General features: G+C 41.4%; 1 protein-coding gene across 2 annotated transcripts in view; it reads left to right on the top strand.

Moving 5' to 3' along the window:
• Positions 1–961: 961 nt before the first annotated feature.
• The window catches only part of lrch4 (leucine-rich repeats and calponin homology (CH) domain containing 4), a 27,919-nt gene continuing 12,974 nt past the window's right edge, over positions 962–15,906 (top strand). For both annotated transcript variants that reach the window (XM_085255237.1, XM_085255229.1), the window contains exon 1: positions 962–1,331. In XM_085255237.1, coding sequence (XP_085111363.1) covers positions 1,160–1,331 — 172 coding nt within the window. In that variant the 5' untranslated portion in view covers positions 962–1,159. The remainder of the gene's footprint in view (positions 1,332–15,906) is intronic.

Genomic DNA, 15,906 nt, shown 5'->3' with positions numbered 1-15,906 from the left:
AGCCTTGTTCAGCAGCAGCTACTTCCTCCGTGTCCTGAGGAAGAATAACCTGGACCAGAAGCTGATGCTGGCCTTCTACTGCATCCCTTGCATCCCTCTGGCCATTCAGACTGTTAACAAACACTATCCCTCCCACACCCCACCCCTACCCACCCACTTACCAATCTGAGCCATGGTCTGATTAACCTTCATCAGTTTCAAAACTGTAATGTGCGCCCTCCTCCTGTTTTGTATATGGTTCTCTTGTTTGTATGTACTCCTCTTGGCTGTTATTAATTCTGTCTATACAACTGTTTATATTTTATTCCACACACACATTCACCAGTGTGTGAATGTGTGTGTGAATGGGTGGATGACTGGATGTGTAAAGCGCTTTTACCATTTACCATTTCATGCACAGTTAGTGTGGAGCACCCACAATTTCACCGTACATGTACAATGACAATAAAAGGCTATTCTACTTTTCATGTAACCTATCAACATTTATTTCTTTATATATTTCTTTGTGATGGACCGTACATCATTTGACATGTAAAGCGAACAGATATGTGCTGTAAAGCCAGTTCATTCTAAACTGAACCCTTATGATAGTGCCAGTGTTACAGTTCCCAACATTTTGCAATTCTTCTTCATGTAACGAGGAGCCTAGAAGTCAAAATCTGAACCTAAAATTATCACAACTGACGATAAAATGTCCAAACCATATCATCTATCGCTAAAAATGAGTTTAGTTAGTTACTTAAAATATGCACAGTTGTCTGTATTGTGAGCTCTTTTATTGGTGCAATGTTATTTTTCTGTTTGCTCTGCTAAAAGCCTGCCACATACAGAGCAGCACTCATAACCGTCGGAGGTTTACTACACTATTTTATTTTGGTTCTGGTATTTTATTTTGAAGGAGAAACCCGGGCTTCCCGTAAAACAGTTGCGACATTTTGTAGCTTGGCGCGACTTCCTGGAAGATTGACAGCCCCTGGTTCAGTAACGGAATCGAGAGCTTCCGTTGTTGAGCGAAGCCTGCGTTAAAAAAAGAAATAATTCCCTGCTTTGAAAGTGTCCACGAAGAACGCCCACTCTGGATTTTACACGGACCTACAGGGTATGAACGTGGAGTGGACGCTTCAAACAAAGTGTAAGAGGAGGTAGACCTGTACGTTTGATGGCTGCTGGGGATGGAGCCCAGCTGCCTGCCACAGTAGCGGCCAGTCGTAGCGTGGAAAAAGCGCTCGAGGAGGCTGCCACGAGCGGGGCTCTCAACTTGTCAAACCGTAAACTGAAGGAGTTTCCTCGGAGCGCCAAGAACTATGACCTGTCCGACATAACACACGCAGGTTAGCTTGTTTTTCACTTTTCTAAGTAAGTTGAAAAAGCCTGCCATCATGCTAGCTTTAATTATGAGAGACGCCTTTTGTTGTATCGCCACCTGCTTCTTTCTGCTCAGGGCGAACACTCATCCTTCCCCTCCCCGCCGCGTTGCACAACACTGTTTTCAAAGTTTCCCCGATCCTGTCCTAGCTACATGGCCAGCCTCTCTACGTTTTAACTGACTTGTTTTATATGTTTCATAGCGACTTCTTGCTTCGGCAGGTTAACGTGACTAACCGTATGAACGTCAAGTATCTCTAACAGGGATTCAGCCTCGTACAGCTGGCCCGTCTCCCACCGGCCTGAGCGGCGCCGTTAGCGGCCAATATAACTCCCAAATACGTTTCTGCTTAAGAGCTTCAAACATATGAGGTTGTAGTTCCGTTTCTAGTTGAGCACAGTCATAAGTATCGCTTTTAAGAAAGCTGCTATTCTCAGGAAGCTAACTTCCAACGAGAAAAGGAAAAAACGCCAGACGGGTTCCTCTTCCTCAACTTATCATGTGAAACCCTCAACGGGGTTTAGACTTTGTGTTTACCGGTGATTCATGCTAGTTATCATTAGCAAAGCAGAGTGCTGTTGGTAACAGAGTAAAAGTAGTAAAAACAGTGAAGTAGGTGTGGATTAGCCTAGCGATGGTGAAAGAGGATTACCTCATCCAAGCGGGTGAAATTAGTCTGATCGCAGTGCTGCTGCTGCTGCTTTGCATATTGTAACCATCTGGCTCTTTGCTTTACGGGCATGAGTGGGGCACTCATGACTGTGGGGGATAGCTGTGTACAGCATTAATGTTGGGATGTCGTGGTTTTACATTAAAGATCAGTAGTGGAAGAAGTGTGAACCTGTTCAAGAACCTGTGTTGGATGAAAGAGTCAAGCACAGCATTTAAAGCCACTACTCTGTTGTGAAATGGTCCCTCGTGGCCTGAAGGAGAGGCATCTGAACGACATCCTCTGCAACAGTGACTTGATCAGCTTGCAGCAGAGAAACTGGACTTGAAACAGGGCTAGCTGGTTAGCAGCATCTGATCTTTCAAAATAAGAGGTGGGATCCAGTAATCCCCAACAGTAAAAATCTTTTGTAACATTTTTTGGGCGGATTCGGTTCAGTGTATATAGGCCCAAATCACAACAGTCACCTCGGCACTTTAGGTAAAGACTTAACGCTAATACAGATAAACCCAAACAACCACATTCCTCCTGATTGTTGGCAACAGTGGGAAGGAAAACTCCCTTTTAACAGGAAGAAACCTCTGGCAGAACCAGGCTCAGGGAGGTCAGGCATGTGCTGTGACAGGGTGGGAGGCTAAAAAATAAAAGCTAAAATAAGCTGCAAAATATACCTGGACATCTATTAGTTACAGTATCGCTGTCCTAATCTTTATCATTTATCTGGGTGTTTGAGTTTATCCATCAGCTTAAGCTCTGCTTTCTCTCACTGAGTGGTGACTGTGATATGAAAGAGGCTACGATGCTTGGATTCTGATTGGGTGTTTATGTCCCAAGGCCTCGCTTAAATGCCTACTTGACACATCATTTTTCCTGTGTGTCACTCAGTCAGTGCTTTTTGATAATAAAGGATGAGGAAGTATTTCAGGCTTTCATCACTATATCATCAAAGTGAATGCCGCTGAGACTGTTAATGATAATTCTGTTTACATACTCTTCACACTATAAGGTTAAGTGTATGAATTGAACATTTGGAGACTGAAGTCTTAGCAGAGAATTAAATTTTCAGATGCAGTGGTGCACAGACTTTCATATACTACGCATTTGTGGCTTGATTGGAGAAGCGGTGACACACAGCCCTTTAACAAATGTGTTAGTTGCTTAATAAAGCATTTTTTATTTAAAGTTTAATACATTTGCGAGGCATGTGGCAGAATCTTGAAATCAGCGTTTCAGTTGTCCTCATTAACAAGGCAGCTGCTGACATCTGTCATTCACACTGGCTCACAGTGACTCAGTTGTTGTTTAGCAGGAAACAGTCAGTTTTGTAGCATCTAGCCTGTATTTGAGTGTCTTGCCTAATGAGATGCTTTGAGTTTCACAGAAGTACCTGGTAGTTGTGCCTCCTGACACAGACGTTATATCAGCAGAAAACTGCACCCACTGATTCTGTGATTGTAAGGGACGTACTCAGTTAGTGCTGATTCACCAAGCTGTTCTGGAGCTATAGTGCTGTGAGGTTAGGTTTCGGCTAATCCCCAAGTATGCTTCAATGCAGCAAGCAGATTAAATGGACTGCTGAGAAACTTAGGTAACTTTTTCTTAAGCATTTTAAGAAGAAAATTGTTGAAGAATTGAAGTTGTCCTGTAGTGTCGTTCGCCACGTCTCCAAATTCCTAATAAAGGCTGCTGGGGTCCTGCTGGTCGTACAGCTATGCTGAGAGCACGAGGGGATTTGGACAGCCGGCACTGAGAACCCCAGCTGCTCACTTGGTGTGTGTGTGTGTGTGTGTGTGTGTGTGCATTTGTTTATGTTTTACATTTTTCATATAGATACAGTTATGTGCCAAAGTCTAGAGACACCCATCATGTCTTCATATTTGGAAATGAAGCGTATAAGGCAAAAACAATACGATAGAGTACTGGTATTACCACCTCTGTCCCATACTGTTATTTATTCTAATAAATCCTCCTCGGTCCTGTCCCTTCTGGTTATTGACAGCTTCTGTTTGTGAGGCTCACACATCAACATCAGAGCTGATTCTAGACCTGACATCTCAGATAATGTTGGAGTAATTATCTTATCTTGGCAAATCGACCGCAACAACATTCTTGCTTTAAAAAAATCTCATGTATTGCATATTTGGTGATACATAAACAAAAGTATGTTAGAACGTACTTTTTGGGACACGTTCCTTCACCATTGCTCCTGGTGATCCTGTTTGAAATGCATTCTGTGATGACTGGCTGCCTCATGTCCACACCACCACCCGTTCAATTGACGGACAATTCATAGCCACCAACAGCTTTAGTGAAGGTTACAAATGATCTTCTTATGGCCTCTGACAGTGGACTCATCTCTGTGCTTGTCCTGCTAGACCTCAGTGCAGCGTTCGATACTGTCGACCATAATATCCTATTAGAGCGATTAGAACATGCTGTAGGTATTACAGGTACTGCGCTACAGTGGTTTGTATCATATCTATCTAATAGACTCCAATTTGTTCATGTAAATGGAGAGTCCTCTTCACACACTGAGGTTAATTATGGAGTTCCACAGGGTTCAGTGCTAGGACCAATTCTGTTTACATTATACATGCTTACATGTATAATGCAGCTGCAGCAAGAGTCCTGACAGGGACTAGAAAGAGAGCAGATTTCTCCTGTTTTGGCTTCCTGTTAAATCCAGAATTCAAAATCCTGCTCCGCACATACAAGGTCTTAAATAATCAGGCCCCATCTTATCTTAATGACCTTGTAGTACCATATCACCCTATTAGAGCACTTCGCTCTCGCTCTGCAGGCCTACTTGTTGTTCCTAGAGTATTTAAAAGTAGAATGGGAGGCAGAGCCTTCAGTTTTCAGGCCCCTCTTCTGTGGAACCAGCTTCCAGTTTGGATTCGGGAGACAGACACTATCTCTACTTTTAAGATTAGACTTCAAACCTTCCTTTTTGCTAAAGCATATAGTTAGGGCTGGACCAGGTGACCCTGAATCCTCCCTTAGTTTTGCTGCAATAGGTGTAGGCTGCTGGGGGACTCCATTGATGCACTGGGTGTTTCTCTTTCAGTCACCTTTCTCACTCACTATATGTTTATACACCACTACATTCAATTATCAGTTATTATTAATCTCCAGCCATCACACTGTCAGCAAGGGGCAGAGAAAGGGTGATGGAGACCTTATTGATGTACTGCTGACCAACTAAAGAAGTCAATGATATTAGGCCAAAATCACACCTGAGCAATTCGTGCTACTACAAATATATGTACTACGAAAATTGGTGATGTGTTCAATACTTATTTTACCTGCTGTGTGGCTTCAGTATGGATTCTGTATGGCTTCGAGCCTTGTTGTCAGTAGCTGGCATCTGCTCTGTGAGAGAGAGGTCTTATTTCCTTTACTCTGCGGATGTGGGCGGCATGTTCACTCAGTCTTTAGTTCTGCTTTTTCTTCTGTGAGCCTCCCTGCTTTCCCTTTCCGATTACCGAGCAGGTTCTGTTAGCCAGGCACCATGTTTCCATCCAGCTGTCATGTCAGTGTAAGAGACTAAAAACATCACAGTGAGTCAATGAACCAACCAGCAGTTTCCTCAAACATATCCACGGGAATACTGAAGGAGCGTCTCATGAACTGAGAAGACTGGATGGGACATCTCATTGTGAGGAAAAGGGTTTTCTTTTTTGTTGGTGAACAGGGCAGCCTGGTGGTCTTCATGGATGGCTCTGTTAATCAGAGTCTTTCACTTTAGTTCAGAGTGAGTTTTCAGTATGACATCTTTTCATGGTAGTGCTTTTAGTAACAAACAGCTGTTTGCTTTAAAGGTTGCTGCTGTTTTTTCTCTCTGATCCAGAGTCTGTCTTCAGCTTTAAGGACGATAACTAGTTTGGGTCTGTGGCCTGTGTGTGTCTGTGTGTAGTCAGAACTCCAATGTTCCCATAGCTGTTGGTCTTCAGTGTGTAGGAAGTTGTGAGACATGTTACTGTTATTTTGATCTGTTTGTAAGGACTGACAATAGTTTATGGTTTGTCCCATCTTTCTAAGCCCCGCCCCTCCCTGAGCCTGGTTCTTCCAAAGGTTTCTTCCTGTTTAAGGGGAATTCTTCCTTCCCACTGTCACCAAAGTGCTTGCTCATAGGGGGTCGTCTGATTATTGGAGTTTTCTGTGTTCTTGTGGGGTCCTTTTCTTACACTAGTAAGTGACTTGAGGTGACTGTTGTTGTGATTTGGTGCTAGTTTAAATAGAGCTGAACTGAACGTTGTATTTGGAACTTGAATAAGTTTCACGGTATGTGAGTGTAGAGTTTCCTCCTGCTGATATGTTTTCTTTCCTTGTTAAAGCTGTTTGTTGTTGTTTAACCACATTGTTTTAAATGCATTAAATTCCAACAGGTCCGGGCGATCGTGGCTCAAGAGTTGGGAGTTCGCCTTGTAATCGGAAGGTTGCCGGTTCGAGCCCCGGCTTGGACAGTCTCGGTCGTTGTGTCCTTGGGCAAGACACTTCACCCGTTGCCTACTGGTGGTGGTCAGAGGGCCCGGTGGCGCCAGTGTCCGGCAGCCTCGCCTCTGTCAGTGCGCCCCAGGGTGGCTGTGGCTACAATGTAGCTTGCCATCACCAGTGTGTGAATGTGTGAATGACTGGATATGTAAAGCGCTTTGGGGTCCTTAGGGACTAGTAAAGCGCTATATAAATACAGGCCATTTACCATTTACCATTATTCAGGAAGTCGTAGCCTGCTAACCACTACAAACTGGATGTAAATTCCAACAATAAGTTTCCATTTTTCCAGTTAAAAGTTTAAAGTTAACCTGTTTCATTAAAAAAAATATGAAGTAATCTACCATCTTCAATTCCCAAAAAGGACAGCTTTTACAACAGGGCAATAGCCCTGATCAGTGCAAATAGCTGACCTGACTGGCTACCTCCCTGGACTTTTTGGGGGGGGGAACAATGTTTAAAACAATAATAATATTTATATTTATAACAAGGTGCAATTATAATTAATGTGCAATAATAACAGTTTGCAATACACATGCACTTATTCTTCTTTTTTTTTATTACTAAGTTAATATACTGTGTTGTGTTGTTTGTGTTGCGTTGTGATGTGATGTCTCATATCGTGTTGTGTTATATGTAGTGCCGACGTAGGACAGTTTTCCAATCTCATTGTACTATGTATGACTGTGCAATGACAATAAAGAGAGTTATCTGATCTTAAATAGTCCGGTATAGGAGAAAAAATAACACGTTCTGTGTTACGGGGCCATGACAACACACATGAGCTAGAGACCACATGATCCATAAACCCAGGTCACATAGTCCTGTGTTTTTCCCTGAAACACAATCTACTACTATTGGTGTGTAAATAATCGAATTGTGTGGAGAGGACCGCCTCCTCTATAATGAAAGCTGAGGCCGTCCCTCTCTTACGTAACAGCAGATTCACTGTGCAAGTGGGTAGAAGACGGGGCCTCGAGGGGTTGAAGTAAATACTGTATGTGCACATATACCCATTTATTGTTATTATTGTAGCAAACGTCAAAGTTTTTACAATTTGATAGATGAAATATGTGCTTCTTAATAATGTGGCTGTAGGTTGTTGGTGTCTTTAATCAAGAGGTAGGTTCAGGCGAGTTTAAATGAAAGGAAAGTAGTTTAACAGATTTATACGAACTGTAGTTTAGGTCAGTTATGGAGCCTCCCTGTCCTCAAACTGTGCAACTGCATTTAAGACATAAGTGCTCAGAGTTTCTAGAACACGTTTGGTGCCAGTACAAACCTTTACGTCACTGGGTTTGGTTGGTTGGTAGCAGTTAGACTTACAATAGTTTCTGTTAGCTAACCAGTGACAAAGCTGATAACTCAGTGGAAAACAAACTAAAACTAAAAAGAAGTCTTTAAACAATGTTATTTATATGTTTTTACCTCCAACCACCATGGGACATTTATTTAGTTAGATTTAGTTTTTCATGCCCATCATGCATTGTGTCGTATTATTTGTTTGTCAGTGTGCTGAGCAGCATGTTCTGCCTTTTGCATGGACACACTGAGCTTTGCATATGGAGCTAAAGCAAAACCTGCAGTCTGTATGGCTTTAACAGAACGAAGACGGGAGGTGTGACAGGATAAAAGATAATGAATAAAATAATAAGGGCTTCAAATAATGAGGCAACATTCTCAGTCTGTTTCACATGAGTCAGACAGAGCTGCTAGTTATACTGCTGGTAGGAAACACGCTGCTGGAACACGCTGCTGGTTAAGATCGGGTCATATCCAAACATCTCGCTATGATTTAAATGGTAACTTGCTGCACGTCTCCATCACTCACAGAAACATTTAGATTCCCACCTAATGAAATAGTGCAGTTTCTGTCTACTCTCACACACGCTGTACCGAACGCCTTTAGCTTCTGTCTGTAGTGCTGCTCATCGGCTTGCTATCACTAACACTGTAACAGGAATCCACACAGCCACATCCTGTCTTTCAGCAGACACAGAGTTGTGTTGTCACTGGCAACATTGCGAAACAAACAGCATCAGAACAGACGTTGTGGTCTGATGCTGTCTTATGAAAAAGAGCCAGGGTGAGGGGAAGAGGTAGCTGGTTGCTACATGGCGCTAAATCGAATGTATAATAAAGCTTGATGTCGCTCACAGCAGCAGGAATGCTTGTGTTCAGTGCATATTTAATGCTGTAAAGTAGTCGAATGAGGTCATTTCCAAGACGCGTGGTTGGTCGAACTCTAGTAAAGTAACTTTAGTCTATAACTGTCAGTCAGTATTAGATGTTCTGACACACACGAATACAAATGTAAGGTTGTCTCATATGTCGAGCACTTGTTGCTAAGTTGTTTCATGTTATTACAAAAAGCGACGCACACGTTTGCCTACAGCCTCTCCTTGTGACTCATTTATTTGTGTCTTCTCAGTTCTTTTGTTGTCTCCTGGCAGTGGTGCCTGCCCACTAACTCAGGCTCATGTTGTTAACGTGAACACACCTCAGCACAGGCAGGTGGAGAATGTGCAGGAAACGTGATATGGGACAATCATTAATGGAGCCAGTTTTTCATAAGATCTGCTAAACAGATCCTGCAATGACAGTTTCAAATCTGGATTCATCACTCTGAACTGTGTTGCTACTGATTTTCAGTGCAGTGTTTGTGTAATTGGATCCACCTCAGTGTTTATCTCATTTCCCTTCCTTAGAGATGGCTTCTTGACAACACATCTTCCAGTGAGAGTTTGTGATGAAGCGTCTGCACACAAAGGATCAGATTTCATTTTAAATGTCATTTTTAGCCCCGTCACGTCTTTGAGTTATGCAGTTCCCTCTAATTGTTTTAAGCGCAGCATGCTAAAGGTGCCAACATTTTGGCTAATAGCTTTTTGGGAATCACCTCATTGGTGCAGAAATACTATTTTTATGATGTCAAACTGTAATGTTTGTGTCTGTTTCACAAATTCAACTAAAGAAATATTATTTTATTTTGTTTGTAAAATGTGCTTATGTTGTTTATATGATATCAGCCACCGCAGTTAAAGTGAACAACAATGAAATGCTATTTAATATGTCATTCACAATGTGGTCTTCACCTGGTCAGTTTCATGCAGAGCATCAGTCACATCCTAGAAACGACTAAAGCTGGTAAAAAAATGTACAGCAGGGGTGGACAGCATAGCCAATGGATTATATAATGATATTTATATTTACATAAATACTCGACCAGGTACTTGCCCAAGTACTCTCCCAAGTACTCGCCCAAGTACTCGTGGGAGACACTGCTGTATTTTGTAGTAGTGGTGACTTTCTCATGAAACATAGATGCGTTTTGTGCAGATGAAGTCCAGGTTATGTCCATCTGTCCATCTTACCTGGATAAATATTCAGACTTTGAAGGCTGTAATGTTTCAGTGTGTCAGCTGTGATCAAATGAAGCTCATAACACAAACAAACGTGTGCTGAGCAGCTCCTCAGGCCCGCTGTTATGCAATACAGGGTGGAACATAAGAGGGCCGATGACTTCATTTGACTTTTTTCTTTTTTAAACAATGAGGTTAAACCTGTTTGATGTCTCGAGCTCGTGTCCTGTGTTATCATGCTGTAGGTGTTTGGAAGCCCTCCACCGAGTTCTGTCTGATCAATGTGTGAGAGGTGACGTAAGTGTCCAGGATAAAGCCTCCTGCAGAGCCTGTAATTAGATGCAGAGCTTTGCTCTGACAGGAAAATCCTCCTCTTTCTACTGATCTGTTTAAAACCTTCAGCCCCCTTTTAAGCCTCATGATCTGCTTTCATTGTTCCAGTAAATACACCTTCCCTACTTTTACATTTTGGAAAACTTGCAACTCTATTTAAAAGTAAACGTGCTGCCATTGTGACCGAATGTCAGTAATAGCCATGCAATCCACACATGCAAAGAAATGAAACTATAGATGTTGACTTGTGTGTAATGACTAGAGATGGCACGATACCACTTTTTTATGTCCGATACCGATATCATAAATTTGGATATCTGCCGATACCGATATGAATCCGATATAGTGTTTTTTAATCAACAAAACTGTTTTGTTTTTTTTAAATATCTTGCTGCATTTTGTATAAGTTCATACTCAAGTTTAAAACAACAACTACACTAAAGCTATTCTGTTATACCTGTATGCAAAAAAAATGTTTCATAGTTCAGCAATACTGATCAATCTAATAAACTTAAACCTACACCATCCTCCCTATTCTGGTATTTTAAAGAGTACTTAGCATAAATATTAAGCAACCTAACTAATAGGGTTCCAACTCCCAGCAACAACAAAAATAAATAAATAAAAAATAGGGAACCACCCCTCACGCTCCACCTCATGATGCTTAATCGACGTAATCAACCTTAATTTGATGCAGTGTGAAAAAAAAATGCACAGAAATCAATTATTTTTCAAGAAATATTAAATAGATTCAACATCTTTCTTCAACAAAATTGCAGACTGCACAGATGGTACCTTCCCAAAGGAAAAAGTACTATAGCTTACTAGGGTATATATATTAGACTTAATAGTCACTATATACAGTAATTGACTTCTATTCATTTTACATCAAATTAAAACTTTGGGTGTCAGATAATTATTTATTAAAAGCTAGACATTTTAAATGAGAATAAGAAAGAAAAGTATGTCTTTGTGCCCCCTTTTCCCTGTTAATGCCCTATCGGCCCCCCTGGCTAAACTTTGCTAGATCCGCCCCTGCACAGTTACCAGCGTCAGCTACGTAGAAAAAGATCCTGGTGTAGAAAGTAATATTAAATAAATTCTAACAACAGCTGATCAAGCTTAAACGTGCTGCTGTTGTTCAGCCGCTGGTTTCCTCTTTCTGGTGCAAAGTGGGCCAAAAGCAAACAAGAGACACGGACTCGCGACAGAAAAGCCGATCAGCTGATCGTTAAGCAGTTTCACGATTGAAGTAGCAGCGAGAAGAGGCAGTCGCTCCATATATCGCTTGGTAAGCTTAACGCAGGAATGCTTTACAAACATTCAGAGATGGACTTACACACTTGCTTTACTTCTCTCGGGGATAACTTTGTCGGAGATGAAATGCCGGGTTGCTAGCGAAGCTCCAAATGCTATCCAGACCACCGACAGGTCCCGCATGCCACAGCCGCTCTATCACGTGATGCATACTGCTCCGACGTGCTAACGTTCTGAGGTGAGTTACGGCGTGTTGCAAGTTTTGTGAGGTGCTTTCGTGATATTTAATGGATCGGATTACATTTTTTATTTTTCTCCGATATCCGATCCAGTAATTTAGGTCAGTATCGGACCGATACGTAATATCGGATCGGTCCATCTCTAGTAATGACACAGTGAAACAGGAAAGTATTGAACAAAAATGTATTTAATACTTTGTACAGAAGCCTATTGATGAGGTAACGTCCTGTATAGAGAAACTAGTCACATGACTTTGGCCCATTCTTCCACATAAACAGTGCTCCATAACCTGCTCCATAAGCCCCTACTTTGAACTCTGACCTTTAGCTCTTTCCACAGATGTCAGATTAGAGTCAGGCGATTGGCTGCGCCAGCTTTATTTTCTTAACCAATTCAGAGTCTCCTTGGCCGTGTGTTTGGGATCATTGTCTTCATTTCATCTTCATCATCCTGGTAGCAGAAGGTCTCGGTACGTCTTCCATTCATCCTTCCTTCAGTTACATGAAGCGTGCCCAGAGCGTGCTGGTCCTTCCTCCAGACGTGTCTCATTTGACCAGTTATTCACATCCATTGCTGATACGGTTGAGAACAAAAAGCATCAATGAACCTGATGGATGCACAAATGCTGTGAAATGTCACGTTCCAATGAGCTTCACCATGATGTCTGTAGTTAATGGCATTGACAGTGAGACGTTATGGTTAATCTGACAGTGTTTATATATATTTAGGTCCCTTATAGCAGACGTGGAGCTTCAGAGCTGCCGTCTTACTGCTAACAGGGTTCATTACCCTGTGTTTTACTGTGCCCTCTGGCCACAGCACAATCATTGATCCACAGCAGCTGTTAATGGCTCTCTGCTCACTGTCAGAGTGTCTGCATATGGACCAGGGCTCAAACTGGTTAGGCCTGTGACTTTTACTGGAAAATACCCACAGAGTGTGACGGTGGCACAGGGCAAGTGAGAGCTTGCTATAACCTGCATACTGTTTTTTCTTGTTGTGTGCTTTTCCTTGTTTATATTTTTGATCCAGTTTCTCCGAGCTAATAATCGCTGACCCTGTTCTTAAGCCTGGTGAAACATCTCCACACCCACTGTGGTAATTTAACGGGAGTCGATCCTGGTCAGCAGGTATCCTGAAGTGGCCGATAATCCTGTGAGACAGGGTAACACTGAACGACCTGTGACATGAAGGTAGAGGGTTACTCGCCACCCCTGCAGAAATGAATATATTCAGGTCTATATTTGTACACATGCATTACTTACCCTTGATATTCAAGACGCAGAAAGTAGCTCTGATGATGTGTTAGCTTAACAGCGATCCAACATTTGTTCCTGCTTGGTTAGATTTGAACTTTTTCCAGAGTGTGCAGCAGCATGTGCAATGCTTAGCAATGAAAGTCGTTGTTTGAAAGTAATTACTTCTCATTGGGTGAACACATACAGATCTAGCTGGTCTGAATTTTCTTTGATTGAAATACAGCCAACAAGGAGGAGTCATTTAATAACCATAAACATGATATATATTTATATTAACAAAGCATTTTTATATCTAAGTAATCGAGCAATGACAGGTAAAGTGAGTCAGGGAAAAGAAAACGCGTTTGTAGCATCGAGTAACACAAAAGTACAAAGTTGCGAAAGCGAGTGAGAATTAAAGAATTTGAAGAAAAGCTCTCTGGAGCATGTGCAGACTGATATTACTAGATAGTACTAGACCACATTTATTTCAAGGCTTTCATAACATTTTTAAAGTAAAATAATATAAAATTTTGTAATTTCTAAAAATATGAAATTGTAAAGTTTTTCACAGGCCCATAAAAAAAGTACATGGACCAGTAAAACTGAGGCCATGAGGGTGTTGGGTGGATTTTAACATGTGCACCTTCATAACGTCTCGTTGCCTCCTATTAATGTCAGAAACAACACAGAGCATTTTTTAAGCCTTAGTGCAGTTTGCATATTTATCTTATTTACTCTGTATTTGACTGTACTTAAAATTATAGATTTTTTTTCAAGAAAATGTTTTCTTTAGATAATGACACTTTAATGTAGCACGTAAATACAAATGTCGTAGTTAAACATTAAAACATTGTTCATTTTGTCTTTTTGCTTTTGTATAATCACTCGATTAACTAATAGAGTAATTGATAGATTATTACAGCCCTACACACTATGTGGACAAAGTTTTTGTCATATATTTGAGTTTCTGTTCTGCTTCTTCAACACGCGTTTTACTTTTTTCAGTTCTTAATATTTTGTCTTTTGGGTTGTGTGCAGCTGAACTGCTTTGAGTCCCAGAGTGGGAGCGAGGACTAAATAATAAGAGAATAAAATAAATGTAAATAAAAAGAACATTCAGGTTTTTTAATCGTATATTAGATTTTATAGAGTATCGTGGATTTGTTCTCTTCACCTCTACTGTAGACACTGAAGGAAGTAAGAAGCTGCACCGTGTGTCCTGACGAGGAAATCCAATCACATTTCAGCTCAGCTGAATGTGAGCTGATTCCCCAGAGAGGACAGAGAAAACAGCAGTGTTTGAAGAGAGCTGGTCTGAGTCAGCTTTGACAAAAGGTTTCAGTTCTTATCATGGTGACGTGCTGGGCCTCCTCCTCGCTGTGGAGCGTTTCTGCTTAATGCCAGGCTGAAACACAGCAGGACACTTTCTAATGTGAAATCAGTCTGACTCTGCTAACAAGGTCAGCAGAGTTTGGGCTGGTGAGGTTTTCTTGGGTAAGGTTAGGGAATAACTAATCAACTAATCATCGGTGTTGTCACTACCTGGTACCAGGCTTACTAGTCATTTAATCTATTTCTTAACTAAACTGAAAGAGATTTTACAAAAACTCCACACCCACACAGTGACGGTGTCCTGTTCTCACCAGCCGAGATCTTTGATTTAGGCTTCAGCAGGAAATATTTGTAGACCTACGACCTGCTTGTGCTGGTGTGTTTGGTGCTAATTACTGTACCGTGTGTTTGTGTCCCAGTTAATTATCTATTTGTTTTTATGTGTTTCTGCCCATGATAGAAAAAAATTACATGCAGTAACCTTTTCCCTCCTTAGTCTCTACTCTTTCGTGAGGTCAGACATATTTGTCCCTCCATTTCTTTTTATGTTCCCTCATGTCCTTTCAGATGATGTCAGCAACCTCCCTCTGGGAATTTGCTGACATTTCTGAGTCCTTATATTGGTGATTGTTATCGTCTCACTCATAAATGAGGAAACTTGCATCTAAAAATTAGCCATAAATGTCCAGGAGGATCTGATGGTATCGAACGGCCCAATGACAATAGTTGGGACCTGCACTGACCCAACGTTAAGTTACATTTTTAGCCCTCGGCCATGAAAGGCTGATGTGATATCGTCGTCATTATGCCAGGCAGGAAGGTGGGTGACCGGAATACCCGAGGTTATGAATGCAATAACTCAAGAACGAAGCAAAGTAGGAGTTTTACACTGATCCCATTGGTGTATCTCTTAAAAAACTTGGAGTTTGATGAATCTCAGTGACCTTGACCTCAAAGTCAGGGGTCAGAGGTGCAATAATTCCAGATAACAATGCAGTGTAGGATTTTGAAATCAATGCAGGGGTGTGCACATCAGGATATACCTCGGGTCACAGTGTCGGGTTTCAGGGGTGTGTGCGATTACATAGACACAGCTACAGCACAGATGTCCTGTTGAAGCATGAACATGTCAGCCTCTGACCTCTGACCTGAGATTTAACCTTGTTTGAGATTATTAGTGGATACACTCGTGGTATCAAATGCAAAGTGCTAGGTGACTTCTTTCAGGGTTATTGCATTCATGAGATTATCAGGAAACTTGACCTTTGACCTTTAAGTTTACCAACACATACAAAATATAAACAAATAAAAACAATTTGTAAAGTAATTAAAACAAAAAAATGTATCAAGTTGATCCTTTGACTGCATTTGTTCATTTAAATGTCTAATCTGAGCTGAGACGTGACTGCTGCGCCACGCTGTCTTCATGGTGACTGACAGTGTTGTACAGTAATGTGAAAGGCAGGAGGCGGTGGTGGTTAAGTCTATGCTGCAGGTTTTACAGTGCAAGCTGCTGTATGTGGCATAAAACAAAGATCTCATTCATAAAAACATTTAATAAACATTTGGTCCATTTTAACATTTGTATCAATGTATCTACAACTGTTGAAG

This window comes from Mchenga conophoros, linkage group LG3 (assembly GCF_057382185.1).
Source record: "Mchenga conophoros isolate Kocher_MC1m ecotype Shallow Benthic linkage group LG3, M_conophoros_male_GT1.1, whole genome shotgun sequence".
Classification (NCBI taxonomy): Eukaryota; Metazoa; Chordata; class Actinopteri; order Cichliformes; family Cichlidae; genus Mchenga; species Mchenga conophoros.
The sequence above is the reverse complement of the archived record's forward strand: the minus strand, read 5'-3'. Positions and strand labels throughout refer to the sequence as shown.